The 21,772-nt window shown below is 35.9% G+C and overlaps 1 protein-coding gene across 1 annotated transcript in view; it reads right to left on the bottom strand.

The window, feature by feature from the left end:
- Positions 1–1,969: 1,969 nt before the first annotated feature.
- LOC148940065 (juvenile hormone esterase-like) overlaps positions 1,970–21,772 on the bottom strand; it is a 272,646-nt gene continuing 252,843 nt past the window's right edge. Inside the window, exons 9-11 of the mRNA XM_089106326.1 lie at positions 19,375–19,501; positions 11,782–11,923; positions 1,970–2,376 (exon numbers count right to left, since the gene is read on the bottom strand). Of these exons, the coding sequence (XP_088962452.1) occupies positions 2,149–2,376; positions 11,782–11,923; positions 19,375–19,501 (497 nt within the window). The 3' untranslated portion in view covers positions 1,970–2,148. The remainder of the gene's footprint in view (positions 2,377–11,781; positions 11,924–19,374; positions 19,502–21,772) is intronic.

Raw genomic sequence — 21,772 nt, forward strand, 5'->3', positions numbered from 1 at the left:
TGTTGCACAGATAGTTCTCAACCACCTCTTTTCCTTTTGAAGCTACGCAAGTAATATCAGAAACAATCTTCTCATCGTCCAAAACTTCTGACGTCACAATATTTGCTAAGTCAAAGTCCACTCTGCTGAACGGATTGCCACATGTAGGAAAAATGTCTCGAACTCTATCAAATCTGGAGGGATAATCCTTTTTCCCGATTTCCATCCCATTTTTCCAGAAAGCGGATAGTCTGGATGCGCTATAAAGTTAGTGACTTGAGGAGCAATGATAAATATTGAGACTCTTGACACACGAAAAAGGAAAGAGAAGACAGCCAATTATTGCCAGAGTGTACCAACTTTGCTCGACTATGCTTGAAAAAAACCTGTACCACCTAGGCTAGCTCACAAAAGAGCCAAGCTCCTCGTAAAATCCCTCCCGTGGACACCCCTGCTAATTATTGAATAATAGTAAGAAATAAGTTGCTTATATCAGGGGGAACTAATATGTAGCTTTAGCCTACTTTAAACCACTTAAGTAAGCCTCTAACTATCCTTTGACCCCAAAACTGGTAAGACTTTTAGCCTATTCATTAAAAATTTATATACCAATGATTCCTGAAAGACGAGGCGAAACAATAAAAAGTGAAATACTGGTAAAGACAAAACTTTGAGGATCAGATAATAGAGTTAATTAGCTTTTTAAGCTTTTTAACCATCAATTTGCACCAGTATGGCAGATGGCAGTAAATATACCCATAACAAAGCCACGAGAATGATGCAGTGTCATCTACTTAGCAATAAAATAGTTAAGTTTTAAATTTTTTACCATAGATGATCGAGTCAAAACTTTGACTTCATATTAAACTATGAAGAGCACTTTGGTGGTCGCAATCCCCGAAATAAATGGAATCAGCATGTTCGAAAATATCGTTTCCAAAAGTCAGAACTCATGTACCAAAATATTTTTTACAAATCGTTATTTGACTACTTTTTTGACCAAAATGAGGCGTAGAGTAACGTGGGCGAAATTTCTGAATAGTCGTGATACCAAGATCACTTCCTATCCGGTACTGACACCCAAGAACCCGAAAACTATACCCTATTCGATGTTTTGAGCCATAGAACTAACAAACCGATCATGTCCCATAAAATAACTGTTTATCTGCCTAAATAACCCTAATTATGGTGTTTGCCTTTACTTTGACAGTATTACATCATCACTTCAGGGTCAATGACCTTCTATCTGTCCAGGAATGATTAACTCTACCTGCTGTCGCGTGATGAAAAAAAAAACTTCCCGCTAGGTAGCAGTTTACTAAACAAAATTCCTATCATCGGGTACACTCGTTAAAAAAGTTGCAGACCCCTCAGACACAATAAATCAAACTTTTTTTCTTAGCTCAATGTGTTCGGAATTAAACGGGCTTTTTTTTAATATAAAAAAATACTCTATCTTGAAAAAATTTCGAGTTTTTAGCTTGTCTGTTAGAAATTTGTTGACAAAAATCTGATTTTTTTTAACTGCAGTAAAAAGTGTACTATATTTATTTATTTTTTAAACAAAATCATATTCGTGTAACCCCAAGTCTCTTCTTTCGATTGATGTAAAAGTACGCTCGATTTGACCAATCTTATCTGTAAAAAAAAATTAGAATCGTCGAACCCCATTATAGGCCAAATTCTGTGTTTTTGCCCTATATCTCAGAAACACTCCAAAGGCGACCATGCGCCCTACGATATTCGTTTTTAGCGTGGTCGACCACCCTGGTATTCACCTTTAACATCCTTGTACCTTCCGGCATGGGTACTAATCGAAATAAGCGAAATACAGAATCTGGCGCTCTGACTATAAATAAAAAACAAGAATGATCTTCCTCAGTTATACAACATTTTTCAGTGTTTTGTGGTTATTTCTGACCCCACAGATTTTCAGCTTAAGTCACTACGATGTTTTGGAAACAAAATCAAAAGAATAACTCGTTAGAAGTAATGATAGACTCATTTATTCAACATATCCTTATTTCTCTATTCCATACAGTATGGTACATTTTAAAATTATGTTACTAAAGCTCAATATTTATAAAATACAAATGGAAATTACAATATAAACAAATATAACAAATTTATTATAACAGACAAAAAAAATTATAGAATTATATACACTTTTCACATACTGGAACTACTTGTTAAACTTACAGTGGCAGCGGTTTGGGTATATTGTCTTCGCTTCGAACGGTAGACTAGAAAGACAGTCAATACAAGAGCTATTATTATAACAAGTACAAGAAGTCCGACTAGAATCCAAATCGTTTTACTATTGAAACTGTTTTCTAATGTATAGGCACTTACAATGTCTTGAATCTCAGGTAGGACACCATTCCAAAAACTAAACTCCTGTAATGAAAGAAAAAAACAGAATTAAAACCAAATCCATTGCGCGAAGAAGAGTTTAGAGCTCATACCACTTAAGTCCAAAAATTGTTGTTTTCAAACAACAGTTAACCAATATAGTAATAAAAGACACAATAAAATAAAACAAAATATACAGCAACAGAAAAGAAAACTTCCAGAAAATTAACTAAAACAGATTAGATTGATTACACTTTAAGAAACAAATACGCAAAAATCATGGTTCGGATCAAGAGAACTACTAAATTTATGCTGCCTTTCAATAACAGCGGTAAGACGATCAATAGCTCCATATGTTGCTGTTACTCTGAAATTTCTGGTCAAAGATGAGAGATTCAGTGGGTACTTACAATGCTTATAACAAAAAGAAGGCAGGGCTCTTTTATCTCCCTCCGATATAATCACCCATGTGGGATATAAAGACTGAATGCCATGGATAACAAAAACACTCTAGAGGCGTGTAAGTAAAAAACGATTAAGCAGCAATTTACTGACAACAAGGATTCCGTAACTACGGTGTTCTGTGCCTGTAAAATACCCAACAAGAGACATACAAGTCAAATCGAGATTTAACATAGGCCTAATCGGAGAGCTATATAAGCAATAGTACTAGAAGCAATACAAACTTTGATTGCCGAGCCGAAGAAAATTGGTAGAGGGCTGTTGAGTATGTGGGTCACATACAACCATTTCACTTTTACTCTCATTAAAAACACTTGATAGTCAATAAAAATGCTCCTCAACTCGGGAAAACGATCTGTTGGGACTCAAGAAATTATCAGGATAATTCAGTTGCAATATTAATTTCTATTGCACGAAATACAGAACTCTGTAATATAGCCTGCTGTGTCTCAACTTCATTATCATTATGCAAAGGAGGTGAGCTGATAGCCGCATGCCCAAAGCCAGTATATACAGAAATCAATATTGCAGACCTATTAGTCGGAGTAGATAACAGAGGGAAGTTTATCCGTATTTTAACTTACGTTACAGAGCTCTAAGAGTTGTGTCAATAGATCTAGATAGACTGCAATGACGAGCACTTAAAGGGAGCTGGCCATGTGTGGCGGAATCGAAAGCTCTCTTAACATTATGCGTGGCCAATATAGACTTTTCATGATAATCATTCAACAGGTTTGCAAAGAGACAATGGAAAAGCTCTGTTTTTAGTTTTCCTTTAAAACCAAACTGACCATCAGGAGTGGAATAGAAACTATATAAATATTTAGTTATAAGCAGCTCCATTAAGTTAAACAGTACAGGGGAAGCAGTAATAGGGTATATGAGGCATTTTGTTCCGGCTCTTTACATTTTTAGGACTGGGATATTTAGGCCTATTGTAAAAATATTGTGAACTGGTAAGAATAAAAATCATTTCAGATAGAAAAAGAAAATGACCAATGAATTAGCACTACCATAAATCAAATGCATACTGTAGATTTCATCAAGACATCTTGAACATTTTTTCTTTAGCTTAGTTATAGCTTCTTTATCCGTTGACACCGATGCTAAAAAAGCTATAATATCGCCCAAACGTACATGTGCATGATAAAATTCTGATTCATGTTGCAGTTGGAGAGCTTGCTGCAGCGGCGAAACCTCAGATTCATAATAGGAGATAAACTCAGCCTCATCTGAGAGCTTAGTATCAGAAAAACACAAGACTTTTTTACTCTTTATCAGTCTCTACACTAGTATGGTTTTAAGTTATTTGTTTTTTCTTTCTTTTTAACTTGGTTAAAGACAAAGGATTGCTAATTATTTACTTTAACTGGTTTCTACTGTATTTCCCTAATGCTGGCTATTTATTAAGCATAAAGAAGCAACACTATAGAAGGCTGGAGTACAGAAAAGAGGAATTGAAGACCAATCCTAACCAAAAATCTGACTAATATTTCAATCAGACTGACCTGAAATGTAGAAAAAGAATTATAAACAGAAGAAAGAGCTTCCTAGCTTTGTAGATAGCTTGAATTCGGGTTCGGATAGAATAGTGCCCTATTTTGATTAATTATGCTAGTCCGATGTTCAGCCAGACACTTGGAAAAAATGATGTTCAGTATGCAACCAGACTTTATTCATAAGACTGCTACGAGGTTTCTCAAACTTTTTTCACAAGAAATACCAGAATCCAGAGTATTGATTTCCAAAATGCTCTAGGTGTACCCCAGGGTCCACGGGAGACTCGACGGTGGTCCATGTTGGCATGACAAAAAAATAGGGGTTCACAATTCGTAAACGGGGGTCCTTGAAAAATTATTTGGTTTATTTAGATAGTGAAGAACTAAAGAGTTGGCTTGATTTCACCTATCAATGTAGGTAGATAGTATTTTAAGAAGCTCAGCGACTGTTACTCGTAAAAGGGTAACTATAATTCACTGTATCATCCACCAGCAACCCCTGGTAGCGAAAACTTTGAGTGACAGATTGCAACAATCGATTCAATTTGTGGTTAATTCAGTCAACAAAATTTAAAAAAAATGGATTGAATAAGCTTTTATTTACTTAATTGTGAAATGAAAATTATGAAGACGTTCAACAATTGTCCTTACATACTGAAGTATGCTGGTTGGCGAAAGATGCATGGTTATAAAGATTTTACTAAATTTTTAATCAGTTTTAGAGTTTCAGGAAAGTAATGATCCAGATTTAAAAGAATTTAAAAGCAGATATCACATATATGACACGGATTTATTAAAAAACGTAATGACGCTAATCTATAATTATAAGGGTGGAGCCTCAATTAAAAAAACAACAACAAAAAACAAAGGGTGTAACTTCACCGTTTCTTGGAAAATTGAAACTTATAAAGCAAAATATTAATTGATGTGAATTTTCCCCGATTTTCCAAACTTCTCACAGGTAGAATTCCTTGACGAGATAATCGCACATACGTTCAACACTTAATTGCCCTTCATGATGATTTCAAAATATGATTTGAGGATGTTCTGATGACAAGAATACCACAATGGATCAGAAATCTATTTGTTGAGACGAAAGTGGAGAGTTTGATGCTACAAGAGGAGCTATTTGAGCTTAGCACTAATGAGGAGTTGAAGGTAGAATTTAAAAGAGGATCTCAAATATTGTGGCTGCCGGCAGAAATACCCAACAATATCCTAGATTGTGGGGAATTCAGGTACAGCTTTTAATAGTGTTTCCCTTCTCATATCATTGTTGAATATCCTTGTCGAACAAGTTTGAGTTTTGCCAACAAGTTTTAGTTTGTTACAAACCTTTAAGAAAAATCAGATTTAATATCACAGAACAAGGATATTTGCAGCTATTCCTAGCAAAACTGAAGCCAAATATTGATAATTCGCTGTCGTTTTACCAAATTACATCTTTACCATTAAAATTGTGACTATTTTTTGACTGTCATTGTAGAAAATAGACTATGTTAATGATGTTTAATTTTAACTGTATTACGACTGTTTTCTTACTACAATATAAAATGAAAATAATAATAATTAGTAATATTATAGTTAAGTATTTTCGAAAATAAAACACAAGAAATACACTGTTTTCATTTTTTATGTTTACCACTCCAAATGTGGAGTTTTCTGAATAAGATAAGTAAGAATTTATCCCCAATTCCCTTTAAATTTCAATTCCCAATTAAATGAGCCCCCTCCGAAGTTTTAATGAACATTCTTTCTACGCAAACTTGTCTACAGAAAGGAAAAAAGTTATATATGGAAGCTACTTTGCTTTTTGCTTAGATAGCGCTACTGCATGGCCTATGATAAAAGAGACCACTCTAGTGGAAATTGCCGCACTCTAGCATTTTAGCCCGTAAAAGAGTAACTTGGACTGTATAGGACTAAAATATTATTCAGCAAAGATTCTGAGAAGTAATTAAAGGGTACTTATACAGTCTCCCAGTGTCAGAGGCCATACTGGTGTGCAGAGCACCATTAGTCCCAAAAAACACACGCAGTCCATAAAAAGTGAAATGGTTTTACCGACCGTTTAATCAATTAATTAAAAAAAAAATTCCACAGAATAAATTTTTCAAAGAAAAGTAAAGAATTCCATTAAACAAAAAATGAGCAAAAATAAAATCAAATAATGTACCAAGCGTGAAACTACCACAAATCAGCATCGATTCATAACTGAAACCCAAAACGAACAGAAATTACAATAAATAACCAAGTCATACTCAAAACGAGCAGACATTACCATAAGTTGGGCTCATATCTATATGCCTTCCCAAGCCCAGAGCATAATTTGCACTTTACTGAAAACAATATAAATGTTTTTACTTTTATAACTTTAATAAATCAAATAATATTAACATTTTGATTACTTAATATCAGTATATTTATATTAAACTAACAATGCACATTCATTTGTATTTTTATCAGTAAGGTGCAAATTATGTTCTGGCCTTGGGAAGGCATAGGGGTTTTGCGCCCAACTTATGTTAATTTCTACTCGTTTTTTTGTTTGACTCGGTTATTTATTGTAATTTCTGTTCGTTTTGGGTTTAATTTATTTATCGGTGCTGATTTGTAGTAGTTTAACGCTTGGTAGATTATTTGATTTCATTTTTGGTCATTTTTGGTTTAATGGAGCTCTTTACTTTTCTTTCAACAACTTATTTTGTGGAAAAAGCTTTTTTAATTAATTCCTGTTCGTTTTATATTGCCATAGGCTTTTCAGGGAAAAAGAAAATAATACTTTAAATCTTTTTGTTTTTTTAAGACTTCTAGTTTGGCCTGCTATTTGTATCCTGGAAAAAAATTTTCAGCAATTTTTAACAACATTCACCCTTTTAAAATCTGGACACAAATAGTAGTGTTTAATTTAGTTTCATACCTCCTCTAGTTGACCTGAAATGGAAAACTTGATACGATTCGCAAAAAAATCTGTTTACTTTCTTTGATAGCTTGGATACACTTACGTTATTTTGACTTGGTTACATTTTAAGAGCAGAAGTAGCCCCGAAAGTTTGAACATAATACCCTCAGTCTTTCTTGGGATACTGCTGAGATGTCTTATTGGGAATTAACAGTAACACAGTGCTTTTTTGATTTAATCTTAAGGCAACATTTAGTTTTTAAAAATAATGGGCAAATGGAAGGGTGGGCGTGGGAGGGGGATTAGTTTCCCTCCAATCACTTTCGACTATTAAAAAGGGCATCAGTCCTTTCTATTTTCAATCGAATGAGCCCTTTTCGAAGTTCCTACGACAACTCCTTCGATACGAAGTGCCCTGGTCTAAGCAACAACAACAACAACAAAAAATAATACATTATACCCATTTCGATTTTTACTATAAGAATGTCAAGTCTTTCAATTACTTTCGACTATTAAAAACGGCACTAGGCCTTTCGATTTCAAATCGAATGAGTCCTTTTTGAGTTTCTACGAAAACAATTTCTATAAACACCTTATATGCCCAAGGCCATGTATTACAACCCTTACCCTAAGGGCTGTTAGGGTAGTTGTAGTCGTCCTTGACCAAATTTCCAGAACTTTCAACTACGTTAAACAAAATGGCTATCTCAAAATTTTGATTGGATGTTTTGGGGGAAATGGTGGGCGTGAGAGGGGTGTTAGTTGCTCTCCAATCACTTTCAGCTATTAAAAAAGACACTAGCCCTTTCAATTTTTAATCAAATGAGCCCTTTTGAAGTTTCTACGACAACACTTTCAATAAATACCTTATAGGCTCCCAGGGTATAACTTACAACCCTTGCCCTGAGGGCTGGAGGGGGCTGTCATCCTCAAAGGCCTAATTTTCAGAACTTTCTACTACGTTGAACAGAATCACTATCTGAAAATTTTGAATGAGTGTGATTGGGTAAATGCTGGGCGTGAGAGAGGGGTTAGTTACCCTCCAATCACTTTCGATTATTAAAAGGGCACGAGCCCTCTCAATTTCCAGTTGAACGAGCCCATTTTGAAGTTACTACGACAACGCTATTTTATAGAAACCTTATATGCCCCCAGGGCATAACTTACAACCTTTACCCTGAGGGCTCTGGGGGTTTTCATCCTTAAATACATAATTTCCAGAACTTTCAACTACGTTGAACAAAATTGCTATCTCTAAACTTTGACTGAATTTTTTTTGGGGAAATGGTGGGCGTGAGAGGGGGGCTATTTACTCTCTACTAACTTTTGACTATTAAAAAGGGCAATCTGAATTCCCAATCAAATGAGCCCTTTTTGAAATTTATACAACAACTTTCTATATAAACCTTATATGCCCCCAGGGCATAACTTACCACCCTTGCACTGACGGCTCTGAGGGGGTTATTTTTCATTTCATCCAAAAATTTTTATTGGATGTGTTTGAGATAATGGTGGGCGTGAGAGGGGGGTTAGTTGCCCTTAAATCACTTTCGACTATTAAAAAGGGCACTAACCTTTTAAATTTCCAATTGAATAAGCTCTTTTTGAAGTTTCTACAACTTCGTTTTTTATAAAAAAAAACCTTATATGCCCCAGGGCATAACTTGCAACCTCAGGCTGTGGGTGAAAGGGGTTGTCATCCTTAAAGACCTTATTTCCAAAACTTTCAACTACGTTGAACAAAATGGCTATCTAAAAATATTGATTGGATGTGTTGTGGGAAAAGGTGGGCATGAGAGGAGGGTTACTTACCTTTCAACCACTTTCGACCATTAAAAAGGGCACTAGTCCTTTGAACTTACAATCGAATGAGCCTTTTTTGAAGTTTCTACGACAAAAATTTCAATGAAAACCCTATATGCCCCCAGGGCATAACTTATAACCCTTGCCCTGAAGACTTTGGGGGGAGTGTCCTGCTCAAAGGTATGATTTCCTGAACTTTAAACTGCGTTGAACAAAATGGATATCTCAAATTGTGATTCGATGTGTTTGGGGACATAGTGGGCGTGGAATGGGTGTTAGTTACCTTCCAATCACTTTCGACTATTAAAAAGGGCACTAGTCATTGCAATTTCAAATCGAATGAGCCCTTTTTGAAGTTTTTTATGACAATACGTGCTATAAAAACCTTATATGCCCCCAGGGCATAACTTACAACCCTTAACCGGAGGGCTGTGGAGGGGGGGTTGTCATCCTCAAAGACCTAATTTCCAGAACTTTCAACTACGTTGAACAAAATCGCTATCTTAAAATTTTGATTTGATGTGTTTGGGGAAAAGTTGGGCGTGAGAGTGGTGTTATTTGCCCTCCAATCACTTTCGACAATTAAAAAGGGTACTAGCCCTTTGAATTTCCCATCAAATGCGCTTTTTTTGAAGTTCTACGACAACGCTTTCTATAAAAACCTTATATGCCCCCAGAGCATAACTTACAACCCTTGCCCTGAGGGCTGTGGGGGAGTGTCCTCCTCAAAAACATAATCTATATCTGGAAATCATCTACGCTGAACAAAATGGCTGTTTAAAAATTTTAATTGGATGTGTTTGGGGTAATGGTGGGCGTGGAAGGGGTGTTAGTTGCCTTCCAATCACTTTCGACTTTTAAAAAGGACACAAGCCACTCCAATTTCTAATTGAATGAGCTCTTTTCGAAGTCTCTACGGCAACTTCTTCGTTACGAAGTGCCCTGTCTAAAGGAAAAAATAATAAATAATACATTGTGCCAACATCGTTCTTATATGCCCCCAGGGCATAACTTAAAACCCTTGCCCAGAGGGTTGGGGGTGAGTGTCCTCCTCAAAAACATATTTTCTGTCTGGAAACTAACTACGCTGAACCAAATAGCTATCTCAAAATTTTGATTGGATGTATTTCGGGAAATGGTGGGCGTGGAAGGGATGTTAGTTGCCTTTTAATCACTTTCGACTATTAAAAAGGGCACATGCCACTTCAATTTTCTACGACAACTCTTTCGATACTAAGTGCCCTGGTATGGAAAAAAAATACATTGTGCCAACATCGTTCTTTACTTAGGCAGCGCGATTGCGCTGCCAATGATAAAAATAACGGCTATAGAGGGTCGCATAGTGGCACACCATATATAAGGGTGCTGGCCGATAGACATTGTTATGGGGGGAAGGGGGTAGGAGGGGTACCTAAGCCTCAAAAAAGTGTATTAGTTCCATGTTTCCAAACGTAGCCCCTATCAGAGGTGCTTCAGATGAATCGAATGAATATTGATTATTGGTCATATGTGAGTAATGATTATGGACTTAACCTCCAATATTCTGCAACAAATACAATAGATGAGCTCTTTTTCTTGATGCACTATTCTGCAAAGTTAAACTTAGACTGAAATAGTTGGGTATGGGGGGACAAGGCCGTCACGTATGGGGGGAGGGGGACGCCCCCTTGAATGTTTTTGGTCACTCGGTAAAAAAAATAAGTCTTCGTCACTAAAACTCTTTGTTCGGTTCAATCTAGTTCTTCGGTTCTAGAGAAATTTCGAACTTGATCAGTAAACGCAACAGTTTTTCCGACTCCTGCCATGATTTTACAGATAGTGCCACAATTTTTCATTTGGTTAAATAAACAGCATTAAAATAGTGACATGACATGTACTGAAATCTGAATCTCGGTTTGGAAATGCAGTGGTTTTACCGACTCGTGCAGTGATTTTACGTATTGTATTCAAAACGGACATTATGCTAATTTTTGAAAAAACAGTCGGTAATAATGACCAGCCAGTCGGTAAAATCTCTTGTACCCCCCCCCCTCCCAAATATTTAACGAACCTGGTTTGGGATCTAAGGAAACAGTTCTTATATTAGGATTGACTCTGGCTATTTTATTGAGGACGATCAGAAATTATATAAAAATCCAATATTTTCAATTGAAAGTAAGGAGCGATATTAAAACCTAAGAAGAATAGAAATTATTATGAATATAAAAACGGGCTACCCTTGAAACTATGGTCTGACCTTTTGTCCCTACTACTTTAAGAATAACTACTGAAACACAACGGTAATTGGGATGGGATAAAAGAATCTTTTACAATACCTCAAGAGACTATTAAAGTATATATGTTTTAAACAATAAAATACTTAGTTAAAACATTTTAAAGGCGATCGGTAGATAAGACACTTGTAATTACTTATTAATTTCATCTTTTGTACTCACAAATGCTTTCAATAAAGCTCTATAAGACATTAGCGCAAAGAGAGTGGGTTAAGGAGGGGACGGTCCCCCTCATATATGAAATAATTTATTTTAGTTTTAAGTTCAAGTCCCTCTTTATATTCGTTTGTATAAACTAGTATATCATTTTTTAATATGAAATAAAATCATCACTATTGTGCTTTTGCCATAATTTTTATTTATAAGTAAGCTTGATTATGTGAGAGATTATCAAACAAAGTTTTAAACTGAATCATACTTAGAAAGATGAATAACAAAAAAAATAAAAACGCAGGAGCTAGAAGCTAGGGAACTAACTGTAATCGTGCAAATAACAAGCATAAAAATGTACCGTTTTCCGGAAGTCGGAACCAAGAGAAGTGGGCCTAGCAGTGATATTGAAGAATACAATGGAGTCGGTTGTTGTATATGGAAGCCAAAACTGATTGGTAGTACCTTCTTCTGGACCATAATTTGATTTACCAGTGGGAGACCTAAAAGTCACATTTTAAAACTCAATTACATAGTTACTAAAATAATAGATACAGGTAGTTACCGTCTTTCAGCTTCCGGAGGCAGGCGAGCTGGGTGCCAGAGCCACCTATAAGACGGCTACTTTGTGGCCAAGTAAAAAGACAAATTTCTTTCAAACGCAGAATAACTTAAAATTGCTTATTTATAACAGAATGAATAAGTAGCAAGAGTGTACTGCTAATTTGTAATTGAACTTAAGGATAGAAAAGAGGACTTGACTATGGAAATGAGATAAGGTAGGTCATATGGATGTTCTAGATTTTTCTTTGCATCACTGCTCTGGATTCTACAGCTTTTATTTCATTTATTCATTTTCAAGACAATGTACCTTATTTGATTTATCACAGCATAGAAATGTAAGCATATCATTTGTAGTGTAGTATTTAGAATTAAGTTTTTAAAAATACTAAGAATTCAGTGTAGTCAGTGGCATAATTTTTTTTTAATCCTGGGGAAAGGGGCAAAATTGGAGCCAATTTTCCGAAATCAAGTGAAAATTATAGTGAAAAATAAGTCATATAATGCCATAAAAGCAAATTTGCAATAAAAGACACTGATCTGTTTCAGTGGATGCTTAAATTATGTAGACCTATCTTAGCTTTGACAAGATTTTTGAAGACGCTAAATTTCAGCTGGAGGAGGTAGGGGGAAAATAAGATCTGAGAGTGGGAGGGGGGGGGGGAGTTGCTCCCCCTGCCCTATAGCAATCACGCCCCTGAATATAGCATCAATTTTTCACCAAATATTTTGGTTAAATCATCGGGACTGAGATCTATAACTTTTAGAACACTAAATTGGCATATCTTTCATTATGCAATGATAAAATAATGTAATGCAATTACATTTTACAAATAAATAAGGATTTCTAAATTCACAAATGCAAATTTTCCAAATTCTTAAAAATTTTAATAAACGGTTTAACTGTAATTTTATAATACTGAAGTAGCTGTGTTGTAATCTAATTCGCATGGCCGTCTTTATTCGTTTAAAATTTAAAATAAAAAAATTGTTTCTAGTTTCTCGTTGTTTAAAGTACCTTTCAGCTTCACTCAGTCACACCATGTTTTTGGCTTCATAGTGTGCTGAATTAACGTTACAATTTTCATTTTTTTCTTCATGTTGAATGATCAATGGTCTCTAGATTTGAATCAGTAAAAATAAAAATTAGAATTTAGTCTCCGGTATGGGACTTATGAAACTAAGAAGAGAGATTCTTACAAATTTCATAAAATAACCCGTAACTTTCTAGAAAAAAAAATTCAATTTAGTGTTAGCCTCTAAATTGTATATATGAACACAGAATTCGCTTATAAAGAACCTGAACACGAAATTATGTAGCCTTTTCAGAAATTTTTGCCTCTGATTGCCAGGGAATCGTTCAGAAATATCAGATACGAAGATCCTAAATTTAATATTGGCTTTTCGTGAAATTTTTGTTGTAGCCAAATCTTTAGAAATTCCCATTGCATATTGAACTTCGGCCAAGACCTAGACTGAAACCAGTTCGAATGCTACAGACTCGTAAGAATCTGACCTCTGCTGAGAAATCGGCTTTTGAATTCTTGTCATTAGGACAACTACCCCAAGAAGTAGTCGTATCTTAACCATACTCGTTGGGAAGTGATAGCCAGTGTCTAAGGTAGGCCTTATGGGGTTCCATCAGGGCCACATCTATGAATTTTATTTGAGGGGAGGGGTGCAAAAGGTTTTTGGGGGTGAAGGGGCTACACACATAAAAAAAACTCAATGAAGCGTATAGAAAATTCGTTTATATTCATTTTTGTTAACGTTTTTACGAGCTGGACGAACATTTGAGGGGGGGGGGGGCGGGTCAAACCCCCTAACCACCTTCCCCTAGATACGGCCTTGGGTTCCATACGGGATTAATCTTTGATGGGAAAAAAGCTTTTAAATTCCTCTCATCATGCCATCTATCAGGATTGGCTATCAAGTCTCGACCAGACATGTTAGAAAGTAGTAATTTCGTAGTTAAGACCTTTGGGATCCATTTTAATCTGACTTCTATGGTGAATGGGCTCACTAAATTCTTGGCATCGTGATATCTACGTGATCGACTTATATCTTGCTTAAAATTAGCAGGGAGTAACCTTAACGATTATGTAATTGTAAAAAGAAAACTGGAAAGATCGACACAAGATACTAATGTATATAGGAGTGCATATTATTGATGTTGAAAATAAAGATCACCAACTAGTAGTGTCTAGGGTTAATCTAAAGCTGTAATTTAGGAAAGGTAACTACCTTCTGAAAAGTTATGACGTTGGTACACTCCAGAATTGAGAATTTGTGAGAAACTTTCCAGGAAAGGTTGAATATTAAACCAAAGAAAAAATTTTAGAAGATGGGCGGAACAATTTTAGGAAAATAGTTTGTGAAGTACCATGTTGTGTCTTAAGGAGGAAATTTAGAAACGCAGCTAGGAATATAAGTGAAAATTCTTCAAGTTTAGTAGAGAACAGGAGGGGCTTGTGCAGAAAGTATTGAGTGATAGATCATTTGAAAATAAAAGGAATGTAAGGAAATTAGAGAACGCCTTATAATATGAATTGAGAAGATGCGAATTGGAGGCCATGGATAAAACTGTTGACACTCTAGGAGATGCAGTCAGGCTGCATAGCGGTAAAACATTTTATTGGCATGTTAGACGACTAAGAGGGAGTAGTCAATCTGGACTTGTCCCCGCTCTTTTTTTCTAGAAAGTTACGGGGTAATTTATAAAATTTCTGAGAACTTCTCTAGTTCGTTTCATAATCCCATACTGGAGATTAATTTTTACTTTTACCAATTTCAAGCTAGAAGCCATTGGTTGCAAAGAAAAAAAAACTAAAAATATAATTTCGATTCAGATTACTTTGAAGCCAAGAAAGAAGAATTGACGAGTTTTTTTCCTATCTGCTGTCAGGACTAAAAAATACGCCAATGGCAAAACCAGAAAACACTTAAATTTCGATCAAACATATTGTCTTCATTATTATTCCTTTTTTTGTAATTAGCCTACCTGTTTCTTGTTTGTTTAAAGCTGAATTGAGCATCGCTGATATAGGTGCAACTAGCGGGTTTCATTGGCTTGTTCGCAATGCTCCCTTTTGATTTTAATCATATGAAATAGATGGCAATATAATAAGTAAATGTATTTAAACAGTTGTAGTAATATCTAGTGTAATATTTGTAGTAAAAATGTAGCAACAGCATTAGACCAGCTTTGGAAAGATAGGGGCTTGGAGCCAGATTAACTAATCCATATCGATATGCCACTGGGGACAGAAAAGATGACTGAGTCGTCGTATAAGATCATTCTGCTTAATACATTCAACTCCAGTCCCCTTCCCCTTCTAGAAATAAAAACCTGACACGCATGAGCACAAGAAATGTGTTGTGATTGATGCATGTAATTACAGAATAAAGGAAAATTAACTACAATTATAATATTAGATTGTACACGTTTACTCAAGGGCCGATCTTTTACAAGGGTCTAAACTTCTTGATCTCCAAATATAGGAGTACTGGAAAGTAACTGTTGTGATCTTACAAAATAAAAGAATTTCGGGAAAGTTGAAAATGAGAATCATCATAGAAAGATTGATACTTTGAATAGCAGAAGAAAAATTCTAAAAATACAAAAATTGCTAGACATGTAAAGATGCTTCAATGAGCAGATACACTTGAATTATTGCCCATTATTGCGGAAAAACAGTCAAAAATTAACACAGTTAAATTTTTCATGTAATCGATCTTTAATAGAACAAAATCTTTTCAATGGCAACCGAAGCTGGAAAAGTTGGGAAATAGTTTGTATTTTTGAAGAAAATTGTCTTTTTAGATGATTTCAAGTGCGTAAAGTTGTTGAACCATATCCTTCATAAGTTACAAGCATTCACAAAATTTTCACTCAGAAAAAGGGTAATAACGGCCCTAAGAAAGACTCAATCCTGATAAAGATAAAAATCATCAGATTCAACTTAAATAATAACCCTGGACCAGAAAATTTAAGCTTTATCTTTAACAGGAGAAACTTGGTGTTTTTCCTCGACGAGGATGGTCACACAAACCTTTTCGTCTTTTCCATCCCAAGAGTGATAATATCAAGCATTTATTTTAAATAGTACTGAACAAGTGGTCTCAGAAAATTGGTTCTTTTAAGCAGATATTCGAAGCTCTCTTTTTATAACTAAAAGGATTTAGCCAAGGTAAAGCACCAGTTTCGGCCACTTTTTCTATTCACTAGAATCAAAACACTATCGAGCAAAAATTCTGGGATATATACTCCGAGATAGCTTGAAAAAGTTCGAAATTTGTTTATACTGGTTTCATACCAGTGCACTAGCACAAAGTATGCTGACGCACGGTGGTGTATTATTCTTAAAACTTTTTGGCAACTCTCTGCATTCGGAGGAACAAATTTGGACTAAGTGAGCATTGTGGGTGCTCATGGGGTGACAGCAACGCTTTTATAGCAAGAATATTTTGAATTTATTTGAAAGATTAAGGACATATGATAATTTTCGCATCACTGAGAGGAGTGAGGAATGTGCTACTTCTCCCCCTTGAAAATTAAAAATAATAATCCGGAACTTCAACCCCACCCCTTGAATTGGTCTTATAAATTTCGTCAAAAAAGTGAGAAGTTAAAGGGGTCAACAGCCTCACCCACATTTTTCAAGATCCTATGTTAGTGTTTGGACCGAAACTCCAATAAATACTTCATTATCGAACAGACCTCTACGCACCATGGAGCCTTTTTGGTATCAACGCCTTGTATTTGTTTTACGTTTTTCTCTTTGTAAGTGAGTATATGTCTTATATTATCATAAAAAGAAGTAAAATTTTGGTATAATTAGTCGATTTGGGCTGGGGGTCGCGAAGAGTGATTAAGGAGATTTCAACTACTCTTCTTATATTTAGAAGATGTGAAAAATCACATGCATAAAAGAAGTTTGTTTTACCCACTCTTTATGCAAAAATTTATTTAATTTTTATCTCGATATTTAACCAACTAATGCTCTAGCACACAATAGTAATATAATAACAATAAAAACAATTTATTTTTACCCTCTTTCCTACATTACAATAATGCACTAATGGGTAAAGCAAGAGAAAGGAAAAAAAACACAAAAAATCACCAATTGTACGATGAAATGACTTCCACAACTGCAACAAAAGCTTTTAAGAACTTAAATTACTGATTAAACACTAAAGACTATTTGTCTAGTCAACTAGGCAAACAAAAAAAAAAAAAGAATTTTTCGTATACCAGTCTGCGAACGGACCCCACACTCCACCCATCTTCTCAGACATGTCAAACCCATGGCATTTTTACTAGAGCACATTTTGCGAAACCACAGAGGGATGACAATAAAGGATTTTGCGTACCAGTAAAATTCAACGCCAATTTGTTTCTTTTCAGTTGTGGAAAAACTGTCCCTGATAACACGGGAATATTCTTAAGAAAATACCTTTTCGTCCAACTTGCATATGCTGATGACATTTATCGTCTGAACGGAAAAATAGAGGAAATCCAAGCCATCGCAAACGCTATCGACGAAGCAGCTAGTTGCTTAGGAATAAAGATAAACGCCTGCAAGACCAAGGCGATGAGAGTAACACGGCATGCAGAGACTGGTCCCCCCCTCCCCACCAAAGTCACTATTCGGGGCGAGGTTATCGAATGGGTCAACCAATTTTTTTTACCTAGAAAGTGTGCTAACACCCACAAACACCTCCTCAAAAGACATCAAACGACGCCTGACTCTTGCCTCCGCATCCTTCAAGTCACTGTGCTCTATTTGGAAAAATAAATACCTTCCTCAAAACTGAAGATCCGACTCTTCCGTGCCTTAGTGATTCCAGTTGCACCGTATGGAGCAGAGACATGGACTCTAAAAGCCGATGACAAGCACCGACTCGCGGCATTTGAAACTAAATCCTTCCGAAAGCTCAGTGGTATCACTTACCTTAACCGAGTATCAAACGAACAACTTCTGTCCTCCCAGGATTACCCTCAAACCATCATCCAGACAATCAAACTCCAACAGCTTCGATGGTTAGGACACGTTCAGCGCATGCCTTAAGCCCAACTGCCTAAAATAGCCCTTGAGGGAGGAATAAATGCATCTCGCCCCAGCGGATGACCTCCAAAGCACTGGCGGGAAAACTTTTCTGACCACCCCACCCAAATACTGCTAAGGACTGCAAAAAACAGGGAGGAATACCGAAAATATTGTCATGATACCATTAGAGGAGAAGCCCCGAAATGGCTGACCCGGCCGGATGGGAGTTAAGTGTGTAAGTAAGTAAAGTTGTGGAAAAAAGTTTCCAAAGTGGAGTTATAAAATACCTTGCCTTTTAGCTTTCGCTATCAAACCAAATGAGTTTCTCATTAATAACCTGAATATGTGTTGCTCTTATCAAAGACTCAAAAATAAAGCATCCAAATATTTCAGTGAACTCTGGACTTAAGAACAGTGATCAAGCTTACTTCAAGGAACTCAGGTTGTGCATTTTCAATGGACTTTACTATCACAAATTAACTTTTCGATGATTCAATGACGAGGGCCTTATTAGACGAACAAGTCTGAAGAGCTTCAAAAGCGCTTTCAGTTATTTTCAAAGAGAAGAAGTGAGCCATCTGTATAAGATTGGTGACTAATATCAATATGGCTATCACTATTAAAAGTTGAGATATTGATCGTCGTAGCTCTAGTTGCGTTATTTAAAATTAGAGTAATTGATACAGAGCCCTGGTTCACCATGCTCTTTACAGAAATAAGACTTGTCATACCATTATGAGAATGAATCCGGATTATGTAACTGTGTTACCATTTCCATAGACACGCGCACAAACGGTTAACTTTATATTTGTAATTCTTCGATAATGAAAATACAGACTAGTTTTATTAGTTTTAAAGAATAGAATTTTCATTCCAAATATTTTGACAGCCAATCGGTAAATAAACAACACGCAATTGCCAGCTAGATATAGAACAGTTTGTGTTTAAGTTTTAACTTTGCTCTTTACTAGCAAAGTAACCGGCAGATGCCAAAGTAACAGCAAATACTTTACAAGACCACTCTGGCTATACACGACGTTCAACGAAAAACGAAGAAAAAAATTTAAAAGTAATTAAAGTGATTTTCAGCTAGTGGAAAATCCATTATCTGGTTTTTTAATTATTTTTATATATTTTTTTTATTAGTTTTTTTTTCAAACATCACTACTGCAGACCTGTTATAGCGAATAAGCGAACCCAGGGGCAGATTTTCACAAGAAACTGCTATTTATGGGGTTAGAATGTGGCCTTTATCTAGTGAGTAGCAGTCACTGAAATAGGCTTATACACGATTATATTGTAATCATTTACAAGTAAAAATTATTTACAGTTTAAAAGCTTACCCAAAGGTTGCAAAGTTTGTCCACATTTTGGTCATTTGTGCAGATATATACATGTCTGCGGCTGAGTATTCAAATCCGAGACCAGGTATTTTGAACAGGTAGAGTAGATCATCTGCATGACCAACTCCTGAAATTATATAGGATTAATTACTATTATTTTGACAATTTTCTAAATTTGCAGATACAAACCCTTACCATAACCTACCATGGGGTCTGATTAAGGTACTACATCATTCGAGCCACTTGTTCTACCACTTGTTCTAGAATAGAAAACCTTTTAGAGCATTATTTTTGTCTTTGCAGATGTGATAGAAAGTTTTTGAGCATAAAAAGGTATATTTCCTCTTCAGGAGGATTTAATTGCGAACGACCACCCAATTAAAATGTTTAAATATACCAAGATTAGCCCCCCCCCCCTTCAATAAAAAAGCCCAAGTGAGAATACAGGAGCATAGATATCTACAAATTTAGAGATACGTTGTTGGAAGAAAACATTTTCACGGTATACCTTACCTTAAGACGAGACGCAGGCTATTCGTCCCCACTGAGCACTAGGAACCGTTGGACCAGGTTCTGCAGAAGCGATCTGTCCTCTATCTGCGTTCGAATAAGATGAAGCCATGACTTGTCCCAAATGTAGCCACATTTCTTAAAACTGCATAGTCGTTCGACGTCCTTTTTCAAGACATTCTACCATGACTTGATCTGGTCTCCTGTTTTTTTCTACCGGGAGGAGGGAGGCACAACAGTAAGAACTTGGCGTGCTAGGGCCTCCTCTGAGCGTCGCATTAAATGGTCGAGTCACAAGAGACGTCTTTTCTTGATCATTCTTGACATTGTAAGTTTTTGTCCGCCCATCTTCATTAGCTCGTTTTTGCTGATTCGTTGCGATCGTCTGATGTTGCAAATTGCTCTTAGGCATTTACAATTTAGAAAGTCTACTTGTCGTTCTTCCCCTGCCTTTAGCGGCCAGGTCTTGCAGCCGTATAGGAGTATAGAGCGTATGCATATCGAGTATATTCTGAGTTTTGTTTTGCACCCAATTTCTCGTTTCAAACACAGGGGTTTGTGCAGTTGCCCGAAGGCATACCAGGATTTGATGATTCGAGCTTGGACCTCATTCGATGCTCCACCCTTAGCATCCATAAGTGCTCCCAGTTATTTGAACTCTTTGACTCTGTCAATAGGATCTCTATTTTCGGGATGCAAATTGCGAGATCTGTCATACCTGCAGTAGCCACCACTCTTTTTATTCTTTCTTTCGCTTTCAGTCCTGATTAGGATAGGAGAGAATCATAATCAGTATATTCAAGGTCAGCAACGCTTTCTTCGGCTGAAAATGCCAAGCCATCTTTTTCGTTCAAAGCTTTCTTCATAATTCAATCTACTATAAAATTGAAAGGAATTGGGGACGCTGGACAGCCTCGGCGAAAATCATCCTCTATTTCAAAGAGTTCTGTCAGTTCACTATATACCCAGGTATTACTCTTCGTATCTTCATAACAAGCTTTGAGCAGGTTGACCAATTTACACGGTATAGCCATATTATAGGGCACCCAAAACAAATATGACGATCCAAGACATCCCAAGCCAAGCTTGGTTGAAAAATCATATTAGAATTCAAACGTAATTGGTCTTGAGAGGATTGAATTAAAAATGAATAAGTTCTTCTGATTGAAGTGAAGGGCTAAATTAAAACTTAAACAAACAAAAATTATTGCTTCATATTTCAAGCAACATGTATCTACAGGGCTAGCTCAAACAAACCAACTCATGATATTTCCCTATATCTGTTAAATTCTGAAAAAAAATGAACATTTTACTAAAAACATACAACCCATGCAAAAAAAACAGGGTGTTCTCTTAGGTTTAAGCGAAGTCCTTAGCTAGTATGCAAAATATAAAAGGCTAAACTATGAGGCAATCAATAGTCTGTCAGCAGTCATACTACCATTGCTAAAATAAAATTTTCCTTATTTTTCTTGATGGGAACCTTTAAACCTCAGGTAAAGATTTTACACTGTGAAAAAAATGGCTGCATAGGATTTGCATTCCACAGCATTTTCGCCCTCTTTGAATAAAAATTGATGTTTTGTAGCACAAAATGCTAGAAAACAGTACTTTTCTGTGGGGAAGTTTTTTTCAACAGAAAGTAAGGAACGACGTTAAAGCTTAAAACAAACAGAAATTATTACGTATATGAGGGGGGTTACTCCTCCAAACCACCATGTTCTTTACGCTAAAGTTTTTTAATACTTTTAAAAAAAATATTCTTAATTAAAAGAACATAGTATTTCAGGAGTCGTTCTTAAAGATTTCAGACAGAATTCAAAATTTAGCGTAAAGAGCGATGTGGTTTCGATGAGTAACAGCCCTCATATACGTAATAATTTCTATT

The sequence above is a fragment of the Artemia sp. Qi Xiang Cuo genome, chromosome 20 (genome assembly GCF_049724085.1).
Source record: "Artemia sp. Qi Xiang Cuo chromosome 20, ASM4972408v1, whole genome shotgun sequence".
Taxonomy (NCBI): domain Eukaryota; kingdom Metazoa; phylum Arthropoda; class Branchiopoda; order Anostraca; family Artemiidae; genus Artemia; species Artemia sp. Qi Xiang Cuo.